This window comes from Oncorhynchus nerka, linkage group LG23, assembly GCF_034236695.1.
Source record: "Oncorhynchus nerka isolate Pitt River linkage group LG23, Oner_Uvic_2.0, whole genome shotgun sequence".
Taxonomy (NCBI): domain Eukaryota; kingdom Metazoa; phylum Chordata; class Actinopteri; order Salmoniformes; family Salmonidae; genus Oncorhynchus; species Oncorhynchus nerka.
Genome location: NC_088418.1, coordinates 54,158,318 through 54,172,959, shown reverse-complemented (window position 1 = coordinate 54,172,959; position 14,642 = coordinate 54,158,318). Strand labels below are relative to the sequence as shown.

At 41.0% G+C, this 14,642-nt stretch overlaps 1 protein-coding gene across 1 annotated transcript in view; it reads left to right on the top strand.

Moving 5' to 3' along the window:
* The window catches only part of LOC115107049 (chemokine-like protein TAFA-2), a 57,801-nt gene extending 45,920 nt beyond the window's left edge, over positions 1 to 11,881 (top strand). Inside the window, exons 3-6 of the mRNA XM_065008273.1 lie at positions 944 to 1,096; positions 5,791 to 5,915; positions 8,072 to 8,128; positions 10,647 to 11,881. Coding sequence (XP_064864345.1) covers positions 944 to 1,096; positions 5,791 to 5,915; positions 8,072 to 8,101 — 308 coding nt within the window. The 3' untranslated portion in view covers positions 8,102 to 8,128; positions 10,647 to 11,881. The remainder of the gene's footprint in view (positions 1 to 943; positions 1,097 to 5,790; positions 5,916 to 8,071; positions 8,129 to 10,646) is intronic.
* Positions 11,882 to 14,642: the final 2,761 nt, after the last annotated feature.

Genomic DNA, 14,642 nt, shown 5'->3' with positions numbered 1-14,642 from the left:
ATGATAGATTGAAGCCATTGGAAACATTCAAATGTTATTGATTGAGGTGTGAGTCTTCCACATTGTGTCCCAGTGATGGTGGTGTTGAGGGTGTTACTTTAGGTGTTGATGCAGCTGCAATACAGTCAACTCAATACCCTACCTCCTCCTATGACATTTCTGCTTAATTGAAGAAAAAAACAAACATAACAAGGCATGCAAAGCAATTTAATTAAATATACTTGGCTGGCTTCCCTGATATAAAGTACAGCAATCAGTGGGAAGGTTCCACAGCACTTTTCATTTGTTGTTTACCAAATGAGAAATAACTGCCTCTGCAGAAGGACGGACTCCTCGTGAAAATGTCACATGTAATTAAAAGAGCAAGGAGCAGTACAGTCCCTAAATAATTCAGACAATGTAGCGTGAGCTGGAATTGGCTCAACATACTGCAGCAACTGCACCTTATTTTCTGGAGAACTTGTAAGAAACTACTTACTGAGAAAGTGATTTTTCAATTGTTTTTTTGAATTGCAAAATAGCCTACTAATTCATTGGCTGATGCTTTCAGTTGCAAACTATTTTAAAGCTTAATCATAGTTATTCTGTACCTTCAGGGTTGTGGGTACCGCATAAGTATTAGGTAGCCTCCCTTAACAGGTATATGCCTCCAGTGTTCTGTATATGTGAACAGGCTGTTAGTCAACCTAATACAAAGTTAACTCTACAATGGACATATAGTAGGCCTACTTCATTGCCTGTTAAAAATGAACCCTTGATTCTAACTTTTGTTGCAGTCACACAGCATAAGTAATACAAAGGTTTATGCGTTATGGCTCTTTTTTGTGCTGAACTTTGACATTAAGCTGAGTTTTAGGCTATGTGGAAGTACTGCTGCGTTATTTTAGTTACGGAGTTATCAAGTGGCTAATTCTGATTTCCATCTGTTCTATGTTTTCTACAGTGCATCAAGTCAGAACCGGCACTTGCGAGGTTGTGGCTTTGCATCGATGCTGCAACAAGAACAAAATAGAAGAACGCTCCCAAACGGTTAAATGCTCCTGCTTCCCTGGACAAGTGGCCGGGACGACCAGAGCTGCCCCGTCTTGTGTAGATGGTACGTTCCAGCTGAATATTTAATGTTCTATCGATGTGTCATTTTTTGCTGATGGTCTGTTCCACTCGGACTAATCTGAGGAGGTTAAACTGAGATCATTAAATCTTTATATGGTGAGCTCGCACCGTCTTCCTTAGTGAAACTGCTCTTAAGAATTGTTGTTAATTTTGTAACGCTTCAGACCACAAGGTGCTTAGTCATAGCCATCCACAGAGGCCTCATTTATACTTTGTTTTATTCTTAAACTTTACAATACACTTTACAAGTGTTAAACTGTAATTAAATGTGTTAAAAAAAGTGTTTACCAGAAGTGCTCCTGTGCCATATAGTCGTATCCTCAGGGGAAATTAGTTTGGTCTCCTGCAATTCCTTACATTTAGTGGAGTCTGGTGCTTTACGACAACTCGGTACTGTCTCTGCCTTTTACAGTAATGGTCTTGCTGAATTGTACTCCTCCTCTAACTCCCTATAGTGCTGTAGAACCATGTGATCCTATTAGAATGAGCTGAACATGCCAAATACACTGTCTTCAGAAAGTATTCATACCCCTTGACTTTTGTTGTGTAACTCTGTGTTGTCTGTTCACACTGCTATGCTTTATCTTGGCCAGGTCGCAGTTGCAAATGAGAACTTGTTCTCAACTAGCCTACCTGGTTAAATAAAGGTGAAATAAAATTTTAAAAAATTAAAAACAGCCCGAATTGACAATTAATTAAATTTAGATTTTTTTTGTGTTACTGTCAAAGCAGATTTATGTTTTTCTACATTTTTACAAATAAATAAAACATGAAAAGCTCAAATGTCTTCAGTCAATAAGTATTCAACCCCTTTGTTATGGCAAGCCTAAATAAGTTCAGGATTAAAAGATGTGCTTAACAAGTAACATAATAAGATGCAAGGACTTTGTGCAATAATAGTGTTTAACATGATCTTTGAATGACTACCTCGTCTCTGTAAGGTCCCTCAGTCGAGCAGGGAATTTCAAACACAGATTCAACCACAAAGACCAGGGAGGTTTTCCAATGCCTCTCAAAAAAGGGCACCTATTGAAAAAATATTACAAAACATGCATCCTGTTTGCAACAAGGCACTAAAGTAATACTGCTAATAATGTGTCCTGAATAAAAAAAGCGTTATGTTTGGGGCAAATCCAACGCAATACATCACTGAGTACCATTCTTCAAGCATGGTGGTGGCTGCATCATGTTACGGGTGTGCTTGTCACCGGCAAGGACTAGGACATTTTTTTATGATAAAAATAAACAGATTAGAGCTAAGCACAAGCAAAATCCTAGAGGAAAACCTGGTTCAGTCTGCTTTCCAACAGACACTGGGAGACAAATTCAACTTTCAGCAGGATAATAACCTATAACACAAGGCCAAATATACACTGGAGTTACCAAGACAACATTGAATGTTCCTGAGTGGCCAAGTTACAGTTCTGACTTAAATTGGCTTGAAAATCTATGGCAAGACTTGAAAATGGCTGTCTAGCAATGATCAACAACCAACTTGACAGAGCATGAATCATTATTTAAAGAATGTGTAAATACTGTATAATCCAGGTGTGCAAAGCTCTTAGAGACTTACCCAGAAACACTCACTGCTGTAATCGCTGCCAAAGGGGATTCTAATGTGTATTGACTCAAGGGGTGTGCAGCACAAGAGGTTGGTGGCACCTTAATTGGGGAGGACAGGCTCGTGGTAATGACTGGAATACATGAATACACATGATTTCCAGGTGTTTGATACCATTCCATTTGCTCCGTTCCGGCCATTATTATGAGCCGTTCTGCCCTCAGCAGCCTCTACTGGTGTGAATACTTTCTGAAGGCACTGCACCTATAGGACGTGAAAGTAGATGTTGTGAATCTCAGCGCCGTTTCAATGAGTGTTATCTTCAGGCACCCAGAAATGTGTTATCTTTTCCCATCAGAACCCAATTTTGCGCCTTCAATGCAATGTCTGGCCCAAGCCGGATTCACCTCACGTTGATACCGTACGACTTAATCCTTAAATTACTGACAGATCAGGGGTATAAGTGACTGCTCCTTGTTTTGGAGTGAATCTCATGTGTGGCAAGCAGGGAATGTGTTACCGTGAAATAAGTGTGAAATTAGATATATATTTGTTTCAGGGCGGCAGCTAGCCTAGTGGTTAGAGTGTTGGGCCTGTAACCGAAAGGTTGCTAGTTTGAATCCCTGTGCTGACAATGTAAAAATCAGTTGTTCTGCCCCTGAACAAGGCAGTTAACCCACTGTTCCTAGGATATCATTGTAAATAAGAGTTTGTTATTAACTGACTTGCCTATTTAAATAAAATATGTGGTGAGCAAAGTATGCCAGGAGTGCTCTTGGCTTTCTAAATCACATGTCTTCTATTCTCTTAACTGTTTTCTGGATTCATAAGAGGCTTTCAATGTACAGGATAAGAATTTCAATATACTGTCCATCGTTTGAGGCCTAATGCTGTATTAATGATGAAATCAATGTACGTTTGCATGTGAACTGTAGATTTGAGTGCTTCAAAGTTGCCAGTAGAAAGAAATGTACTTGATTTGCGTATCTTGATTTTTTTTATCTTTCAAAATGTAACTAGGCAAGTCAGTTAAGAACAAATTCTTATTTACAATGATGGCCTACCCCGGCCAAACCCTAACCTGGACGATGCTGGCCCAATTGTGCGCCGCCTTATGGGACTCCCAATCACGTCCGGTTGTGGTACAGACTGGAACCGAACCAGGGTCTCTAGTGACGCCTCTAGCACTGAGATGCAGGGCCTTAGAACGCTGCGTCACTCAGGAGCCCTCATGGTAAATGTGCTTCTTCTGAGGCATAAAGCTGACTGCTGCATCCTGTTTCCTTTCATTGCATTAAATCATACAGTCTCTCTGAACCACATTCAAGGTTTAGTTACACTTCAACAGGCCTCACTGCAAAGTCAACTCAGCTTTACATATCCACTGTCACGTTGGTATGAATGATTCGGGAGACCGATGCAGGAATGCGTAATAGGGTTTTTAATTTCACTGAAATGACGGAGTGCCTTGTAAAGGCATGGGGACAGAGACCAAACAAACACGTAACAAAACACAGGGTAGAAACCCAAAACAAAAGAGCGAGGAGCACCTCGAATAAATAACAAGAACACAATGATTAACACACGGGACGAGACCCGTAATCATCTGCGCAATCCACAATGGCACGAAAGCCCAAAACACACAGCACAGGTACTCACACACCAACGGACATAGTAACAATAATCGACAGCACAATGGAAACCAAAGGGCACACTTATACAAGTACTAATCAGTGGGAATAGGGGACAGGTGTGCGTAATGAATGTTCCGGAGGGATCAGTGACATCCACAAAACCGCTATATAATTCCACAAGGCTGAAGTTTTGACCACAGAACAGTGAATTCACAGCCCTCCCAGTTTTGCTTAGCTCACATTATATTTGCTGCATTCCTTGTGCACCTGGTATCATATTCAAAGCTCACAGATTAATTTGCAAGGCTCCAAACTTGTTCCCTTGTATTGCACAGTGAACGTAGGTGATTAACAGAGCTGTGTATCAGAATGTTAAGACTGATGTATCATTGTCCCATAAAGCTTTCTATCCATGTACAGTATCATGATACTAGGTCTACGCGAAGTGAGAAGGGAACACACGTTTCTGCTTTGAAATCAATAGAAAGTACACAGCAATCACTATGCTTCCTAAGGGAAGGGGGCGATTTGAAACCCTCACATTTTCGAAAAAGGCACTTGAAGTTAACTTACATCTATGCCATGTCAGTCCCAGAACATCACTTACCAACACTAATGTGGCAGTCAGACCACCAACCAGGCAGAAAGAGCTGCCTCAGTTTGGGATTGAAAAGCAGTTCACACCTAAAGTCTGGCACCAGATGCGTTTAACCTATTCGATGACATTTGAGTATTGACATTCTCAGCAAATTAAAGCGCTATGCCAATGGCGCCCAGTTTAAAGTGCTCCACGGGTGATCTCTGAAAAATGATCAGCACTTAACCTTTTAATTATGGTTTTTATACGTCCAGGGATTACCTGAGCTCTCATCTCAGTTTGAGCCTGATCACCTCCTCAAAGCATTGTTAAGTGTTTGAAATGTATCCTGTTCCAACAGTTTGGTGGACATCAAACCGTATGATACAGCCAACGTTGTACAATTACTGTCACTTCTAACGGTGCTTTACACAATATTGCTGTTGTAATCATGCCTGTGGGATACAAAAAAGTGTATCTTAATGTATCCACCCTCTGTGCATGATTGTTTGGCTTTCATTCAATTCAATACAACTACCTCATGGTGTTTTGTAGTGATGGGGGGGGGGAATCGATAGTTACATTTCACAATATTCTTTTTTGCCAATATTATATAAATATTTGACTCCAAAAATAGGTAGGTAAAGTAAGCGGTAGTTCTCGTCTCTCTGCAGCAGACATATAGTGAGAAATATGTTTGGAACATCAAATCGCAATACATATAGAATTGTGAGAATCGCAATGCATATCGTATCGGCACCTAAGTGTCGTGACAATATTGTATCGTGAGGCCTCTGTATCGTGAGGCCTATTGTTTAGTAAAACCAGGAGCATGTCTGTTCCTGTATGTCTCCCTAGTATCTCTCAAAGCTGCTCATTGTAACGATGTCTCTGTTCTCCCCTAGCCTCTATAGTGGAGCAGAAGTGGTGGTGTCAGATGCATCCATGTCTGGATGGGGAGGAGTGTAAAGTCCTCCCAGATCTGAAGGGATGGAGCTGCGCCACGGGGAACAAGATAAAGACTACCAAGGTAAGGGTCATCGTAATCAACACATTGCACTTTAGACAGTGGCAACAAGCCATCGAATTTCATTTCAGCTGTACAGTCGTGGCCAAAAGTTTTGAGAATGACACATTCATTTTCACAAAGTCTGCCGCCTCAGTTTGTATGATGGCAATTTGCATATACTCCAGAATGTTATGTAGAGTGATCTGATGAATTGCAATTAATTGCAAAGTCCCTATTTGCCATGCAAATGAACTGAATCCCCTCCACTGCATTTCAGCCATGCCATAAAAGGACCAGCTGATATCATGTCAGTGATTCTCTCGTGAACACAGGTGTGAGTGTTGACTAGGACAAGGCTGGAGACCACTCTGTCATGCTGATTGAGTTTGAATAACAGGCTAGAAGCTTCAAAAGGGGGGTGGTGCTTGGAATCATTGTTCTTCCTCTGTCAGCCATGGTTACCTGCAAGGAAACACGTGCCATCATTGCTTTGCACAAAAAGGGCTTCACAGGCAAGGATATTACTGCCAGTAAGATTGCAAAAAAATCCAAATCAAACATTTATTGGATCATCAATAACTTCTCGGAGAGCAGTTCAATTCTTGTGAAGAAGGCTTCAGGGCGCCCAAGAAAGTCCAGCAAGCGCCAGGACTGTCTCCTAAAGTTGATTCAGCTGCGGGATCGGGGCACCACCAGTACAGAGCTTGCTCAGGAATGGCAGCAGGCAGGTGTGAGTGCATCTGCACGCACAGTGAGGCAAAGACTTTTGGAGGATGGCCTGGTGTCAAGAAAGGCAGCAAAGAAGCCACTTCTCTCCAGCAAAAACATCAGGGACAGACTGATATTCTGCAAAAGGTACAGGGATTGGACTGCTGGGGACTGGGGTAAAGTCATTTTCTCTGATGAATCCCCTTTCTGATTGTTTGAGGCATCCGGAAAAAAGCTTGTCCGGAGAAGACAAGGCTCACCTTGTCTACCATCAGACCTGTGTCATGCCAACAGTAAAGCGTCCTGAGACCATTCATGTGTGGGGTTGCTTCTCAGCAAAGGGATGAACAATGACTTTTTCCAGCATGATGGAGCACCTTGCCATAAGGCAAAAGTGATAACTAAGTGGCTCGGGGAACAAAACATCGATATTTTCGGGTCCATGGCCAAGAATCTCCCCAGACATTAATCCCATTGAGAACTTGTGGTCAATCCTCAAGAGGCAGGTGGACAAACAAATACTCACCAATTCTGACAACTCCAAGCATGGATTATGCAAGAATGGGCTGCCATCAGTCAGGATGTGGCCCAGAAGTTAATTGACAGCATGCCAGGGCGGATTGCAGAGGCCTTGAAAAAGAAGGGTCAACACTGCAAATATTGACTCTTTACATCAACTTCATGTAATTGTCAATAAAAGCCTTTGACACGTATGAAATGCTTGTAATTATACTATAGTATTCCATAGTAACAGCTGACAAAATTTTGAAAGACACTGAAGCAGCAAACTTTGTGGAAATTAACATTTGTGTCATTCTCAAAACTTGGCCATGACTGTACAGAGTACCAACATAGTAGGGGTCATAGTAGTCCTCATAGTAGCCAAGTACAGTCAACATCAGTTTAAAAAGACACCTATATGTTTCTCAACCTATTGACCTTGCCTATTTGTATCATTGGTCAAGGTCAAACGGTTTAGTCTGAAATTACAGCACTCTGCCGTGCCATTGCTAAAACTGTCTAATGTTTGCAGTCACTACTGGGACCCTGGGGGCCTATATCTGAGGGGTCGACATGTCTCCTTAGCACTATCAGAGCCATTTTGAGGACCGAAACGTGCAAATTACTCACTCCAATTACTTGCTTTTAACGCAGTAACCCGATACCCATATCCTTCCCTGGGTTATGACGACCCCTAGACTTGAGTTCTGCCTCCTTCCATGTACTTAATTATTTAAACTGGCCACACCACACCTGTCTGGAGCCTGTAATTATCGATCCGGGGATTAGTCGGGACCTCAAAATGGAATGGGGTTTATTTGGTGGACAGTGTTGCTGCATCAGTATTGATGGATTGATCAACCATAATAACCTCATCCACATGTTAATTTAGCTTGGGATGAAATTTAAAACTCATCTCTTCACTTCCTCTTTTTCCCCTGTCTTTGTTCACACGGAACGCCGGAAAGATCTCATCGGACAGGGATCAGCTCTGGTAACCCTTGATGCCACGGAACCGAATCAAGGTGATGCAATCTTGTGAGATGAATTTTATTGAATTGGACCAATATCAACGTTAATCTTCATTGTTTTCTGAATTCAGACTATAGCCTTTAATGCAAGTATTGAATATTACAGTTTAAACATAATCTGTATCCTACTGTGTCAAGTGCTGGTGAGAAACAGCAAACAAACCATTTCTATTAGTTTGAACATTTGCTTAATGAGGAAATAAGATTTACACCATGCTCCTTAATTGTACTTATTAGGATGCAAGTAATGACTATTCATGGATCATTTATGGTTTAAATAGATAAATTCAACAAAACAGCTGGGGAGAGTGTTCTAATTGCTTTACCTGCCATCCAAGATACTTCAACATCTTTTAGAAGATGGAAAATACATTGCTTCCCCATAATGTGATTATGCCATCTCAATAAAATTGCCTTACATTAAAATGGAAGCGTATTTCCATCTACTCGCTAATGTGCTTCCCTGCCACGGGCAAAACCTATTGAGAATGCAGGAGAATGAACAGGAGAATGATTATCTAGCATAACATGTCCAAATAACCCATTTAGCCATTATAGATTGGAAAATGATAATTGTACAGTGAATAATGAGCAGAGCCAGGTTGGGTATCTTTCTGTTACAGATTTCACGAGTCACCCGTTGACCCATGCAGCTATAGACCTGTTTCGCTCATTGTTTTCACTCAGCCTTAGGTTTAACACAATGTATGTGATTGAATATGATTCAGAAAGAGATTGAGTTAAATGTTTTGAAGGCAGCCTGAAAAACCTTCAGAAGGTGCCACATTCCTATTTAATTCCTCCTGTCTTCTGTTGATGACGATGATCTCAGTCGATGCATTCATTTTCCCCTTCTGCGACTACTGAGATGCCGTTAGATCTGTCTCGTGTAGGCTCCTTTCTCTGCTGACAAAAACCGGTGCCTGCTCTTTGTCTTTGTAGCTTGGAATTATTCTCAAATTAGTACCACATTAATCACAGTGACAGCTCGGAAATGTAAATGGCTCATTGAGGGGGAGAATTTATTGCAATATGAACGACAAGAAGGCGCTCTCTCCTTACACATATGAAAGTGGCGTAATGCTAACCTAAATATCTGTGGAATTTACTGAGTGTGTTTGATATGATTATGAGAGATTTTTTAATATGAAGTTAGGCGATGCCTGGGGGTTGTCACAATTTTTTCCCCACTATATTTTAAGCTAATTTATTCATAGACAGAATACAGTGTATTCGGACAAATTAAAACGGGCCTGTCCACAGTCAAATAGCTGATTGGTGAATTAGCTAAATTAGTCTGTCAAAGGTGCCTGTTTTCTTTGCAAAGTTCAGCAGTACAAATGTAGCTTGACAACTCCCGTGGCAGCTTCCCTCAGCTGTCAGACTGGCCTAGTCGGTAGACAGTCTGCAGGAATCGATAGTGGAACGTCGTTATGAAGGTGTTATGGGTGTTCCTCGCAAGGCACGTTTCTTAAGCCCTTTCCGGAATGTACTTTTGCCTGAGCCGAGGAGCTGTCAGTCAGGGCCGGAGCTTCATGACGGGCAATTTAATCTTGTGAAGGGTCCGAAGTGCTGAGAGTATCTGACAGCATTAAACTAGGGGAGGCAGAAAACCTCAGTCTGTACGGTAAGGCAAATTCTATCCACACAAGTCCTCAAGATAAAAACACCATCCCTGTCAGGATAGGCCAGAATCTGATATGGAATGTGGAGCAGGAAAAATTTGAATGACAATTTAGCCTAAACTGCAAAACATATTCTCTGTTTCAATTTCCTTCAAGGAATTTCCTCCCCCTGAGTGTAGCCTACCACTACAAATCATTTCCCAGCACGGATGGGGAAAGGCATTTAGTTGGAAAAGCACATTTTTATCCAGGGGAAATCACTTCTGCCTTTCAAATCTTGATTTAGTATTATGCTTATCATTATTGTTTTACCCCTATCTGGAAAAAGAAGTGGACAAAATCATGTGTGACTTGTGCAGCCAGTGTGACAGAGGTAATTTCAGTGGCTGAGAACGCTAATGAGTTTGCTTTGTTTGTTGACCACTGTGAGTGAAGACGCTAATATCTCCTGATAGCTTTTCTTTGCTCACTTTATTGCCTTTTCTCATTAAAACTAGCAAAGAAAACCAACCACCTAATTCATACAAGATTAGGTCATGAGATTAAGAATTGTAAACTTCTCAAAAAAAGGTCATTTCATAATGAACCGTAAGCTTTCGATGCAAAAGGCCTTGTGATTACTTTGCACCACATTACCTCAAGCTGACTCTGTAGTCACTAAGGACTGAATGTGAGAACCCTGTTTTTTTCCTGAAGAAACAATGCATTTTGAATGAATCTGATCATTAACCTTTATGTCTACACTTCAAAGACACTCTTTAGAATCCTTTTCTAACTCAACAACTGGGTGGTGAAAACACTGACGTTGGCTGTATTGCACATACTGTATTAATTGTGAGATGGAATCTGGATGGCCTGATGTTCATGGAAATGTGTTTGTGTTACAGGTGGATCAATAAATGTTACTGGGTCTTTACCTGTGGAATACCATCATGGACTCAAGAACATTGCAGCGACCCTTTTTGTAAATAGAGACTTCCTCTATTGGAGACTATACTATGAATCTTCTGGAAGAATTACAAGCACAGGGTAACAAAGGACATCTGGATGAGAAGAGTGGACATTACTAAATGATTGCTCAGTAGAGGGGACCTTTATTTTGAAAAGCCCAGACATGACTATCACTACATTGGGCATCAGGATGTCTTTTTATTCTCTAACATTGTTCTGCTTATAGTGGATTACAATGGTGAATTTTGCCTAAACATTATTTGTAAAGTGATCGTTTTTTCCCCCTTAGAATGCATTGTGCATCATTACTGTAACAGAGTATCATCAATATCAAGAATTTCCCCAATGAATATTAGGGACGAGTCGAATTCGATCCAGTTTTTAACAATCAAATGGTGGTCAGAAAATGGGAAGAAGAAGAAATATAAAATTGGTGAACCTTATTGTATTGAGCCAATCATTGAACATGCAGGGTGATTTTCAAAGATACAAAAAAGGCACAGGTACTGGAATTGGCGTATGTACACCTCCATATTTCTTAAATGGGTGGCCATTATTATGGGTGGCCATTCTCGATGGTGCTGCGTGCAGGGAACATGGCTTATTCAAAAGAGAGTTGCAACCAATGACCAACCAATGGCAAGTGAGAGAATGTGATGTATCCAAGGAGAAATACATGTAGACTACTGATGTATAGGACAGACTACAATGTAGCACCAAAACTGAAAACTGAAGTTCATGTTTGATTTGCATGTTTTATTCCAAGGGTATTATCTTTCATTTGGGGCACTAGGTACATACTTTTGAAAATGTACACATTTAATGAATGTGGTGCGCAAATGAGTTACCCCTCGTGTGCTTAGCGTTTGCTTAGGTTCTTTTGAAAATCATCCTGTCAACTGCCAGTGGATCCAGTTAGTTTGTTTATGTTGCACATTGCTGAGGCTCAGATTCGAATGTCCATGTAATGTTTATGTTAATGTATGCCAGCTAAAATGCATTCATTCTACAATACCGGCTATAGTCCATGGGGTTGGTAGGGGCCGGTTAAGTACTTTTTAAAATTAATTTCTGATTCGCTGATAACTTTTCAGCAGGTCTCTGACGCTTCCTTCGTCTGTGCAAGTGCTAACATCTTCGAATAATAAACTGTGGTTGTGTCTTAACTTAACACTTGTCATGTGACCCTTAACCTCCTCAGGTGTAGGAAGAAGAAACCAGAGATTGACTGTTTAGCTAAGCTTCACACAGTGTAGGCCACAATATGAAGCTGATAAGGCTTCATAATGATTATGTATCAGTCCTTAGATTATCTCTATTGTGGAATGGAACATTGATTCCTTTCAGATTCCTCTTTATGTCCTATTCCACAACACATAGTGTACAAAAAACAAATATGTGTACACACACACACACACACACACACACACACACACACACACACACAATCTTGTACAGCTAACCAATTTAGTCACATTCAAAATCCTACTTTCCCTAACCCCTAAACCTAACTCTAACTCTAACCTGTACCCTTAACTCTAGCCTTAACCCAAAAAGCTAACCTTAACCCTAAAACTAACCCTAGCTCCTAACCCTAAACCTAATTCTAACCTGAACCCTAAACCCCCAAGAAATAGCATTTCACCTTGTGGGGATGAACAAAATGTCCCCAGTTGGACAAAATGTTTGTTTGTTTAGTATTTTTGTGGGGTCTTCTGGTCCCAACTAGAATAGTTAAACACATACGCACACACACACACACACACACACACACTTTGAAAATGTACATTTAAAATAAAAACATAGCAAACAACAAATCCTAAATTGGTACTGTATGGGACATTTTCAACCATTATGAATGCAAAGTCCAAACTCAAAGTCAATGTCACCCCCACTCAACTAGAACCTACCTTTTCAACCCCCCCCCCCCCCCCCGCCCTAATGAATACCATTGTTTGCCTTTCATGGGCAGACAAACAATGATGTCACCAGAGTAAATACATCACACCGAGAGAGGAGCTAATGAAATCTAGGGGTTATTGAGTTCCAAGAACATGACAGCCAGGAGAGAAAAAACCTTCATAAAATCACAACTGAAAAGGCATGGAACTGCGAGAATAATACCAGTAAATGAGTGGCGTACTGGCATAATGTCAACATAATAATAATGCTTTTCTTGAAGCTCTTTAAATGTGTTTTCCAGTGCAGTAATTCTATGGGTGTATAGTTGCTTTGGGGAAATATAACATAGAAAAACAGCATGTTCACTTAGATTGTCAGTTGTATGGAAAGGACTAGGCTCAAAACAGTAAGCTACTTATTTTGTTTTCTTAGGACATGGCAATATGGATTCATTACTGTACTCTAGTCTACTTGACGAAGGTACGATGTACGGTAAGGTTCAAGGAGGTGCCTCATGTTTATATAGTTCATTTGGCTCCTCTTCAGATTTTCATGGACACATGTTTTATTCTTGTACAATCCTTGTACGATTGACTCATATCATCTCCCAGCAGCCTCAATGCCCTCTCTTACTGAACCACTGAGGTTTCTTTGCAACGCACCGCTTCCGACGATGTCAAACACCACTGTCTTGAATGACATGGCTTCCCAAGCCTGCTAACACGCTCCCACTCTGCTGCACCGAGTGTCTCAGTTTGTCATGTTTTGCGGAGTCCTCTTAGACGAGCAAGTGCTTCCTTTAAACACAGAGCTTCACCTTCGATTACAAAGGGCGCCCCATTCAGAACAACACATGTTCTCCACCATCAGAAGGCCATGACACCCCGCGAGCCTCAGAGCGTTAAAACAGGTTGACATTTTAACAACCCTCACAGATTCTCCGCCGCTTTCTGACACGTCTCAATGCTGTGATGGGAAAGGTGAGGGAGGTGGTGGAGTTAGCAATGAAAGAGAGAACAGTGAGCAGAACTTAGACGCTCTCTCTCTCTCTGATGCTTCTTGATTCAAATGAGGTAAAGGCATTTGTCTCGTTCTTTTTCCCACTGCTGCCATTATAAGTGCACATCAAAGGAAACCCGTTCCTCTCACCATATGCTGTATAGTTTCATAATCTTACGTGGGTTTTGTAATTAAATGCTCCGCCAGGGGAATGGAGCGTGTCGATTCTCTGGGAAAGGAAAATTTCATTAAAGAAGCTCAGTGTAAAACATTGGTGATGCTATCGCCAGCTTTGTACTTTTATTTCATTTTATAGTTTTGCATAACCAAAGGACTTGTCAGGCTTACAAGTTGGAAAAAGTATAGATATGGAATGAATCGTTCTAATCATTTTAAGACAGGGAATGTTGATAGCCTATAGATGTTTTTCCTAAACTTTCCTCAGGCTTGGAGATATGTGTTTCAGCGTGGACTAGGAGAAGAGACAACATATGGGTAGATTATTTGGTCGATTATGAACTTTTTGGATAACGCATTTAGCCAGACGATTTCTTATTTCCATGACTAGACAATTCATAGTATTTCCTTTGACAGTAGGTGTAGTGACTAGTCAACAGCATGTGTGGAGAACCAGCAAAATTACACCATTTCCTGTTCCTAATAATTACTGGCCGAGCACAGTTTCTCTGGACCCCCGCAAAGTGTTGTAGTCTTCGCTGAGAAATAGGCAAGTTAGATGCATGACAACTGTCTCACCTACTACCCCATGTAGATTGGACAACACAAACAATTCACTTGCTACATGTGGAAATAAAAAAAATCAGGGTTATTGTCAAATAATTGTTGTATTTAAAATAAAATAAATGTAGACATAGGTTTGAGATGGGTGCATGGGCCCCCAGAGTTAGTGCCTTGCGGGCTGCAGGGGTTTCTGCTATGCCAGGGCTAATAATAAGAGCTCCCAGGTAAGCACAGCTCTAGGATCAGCAGTGCACCTGCACTTTAAGCACAAAAAACAGCTTTTATATTGA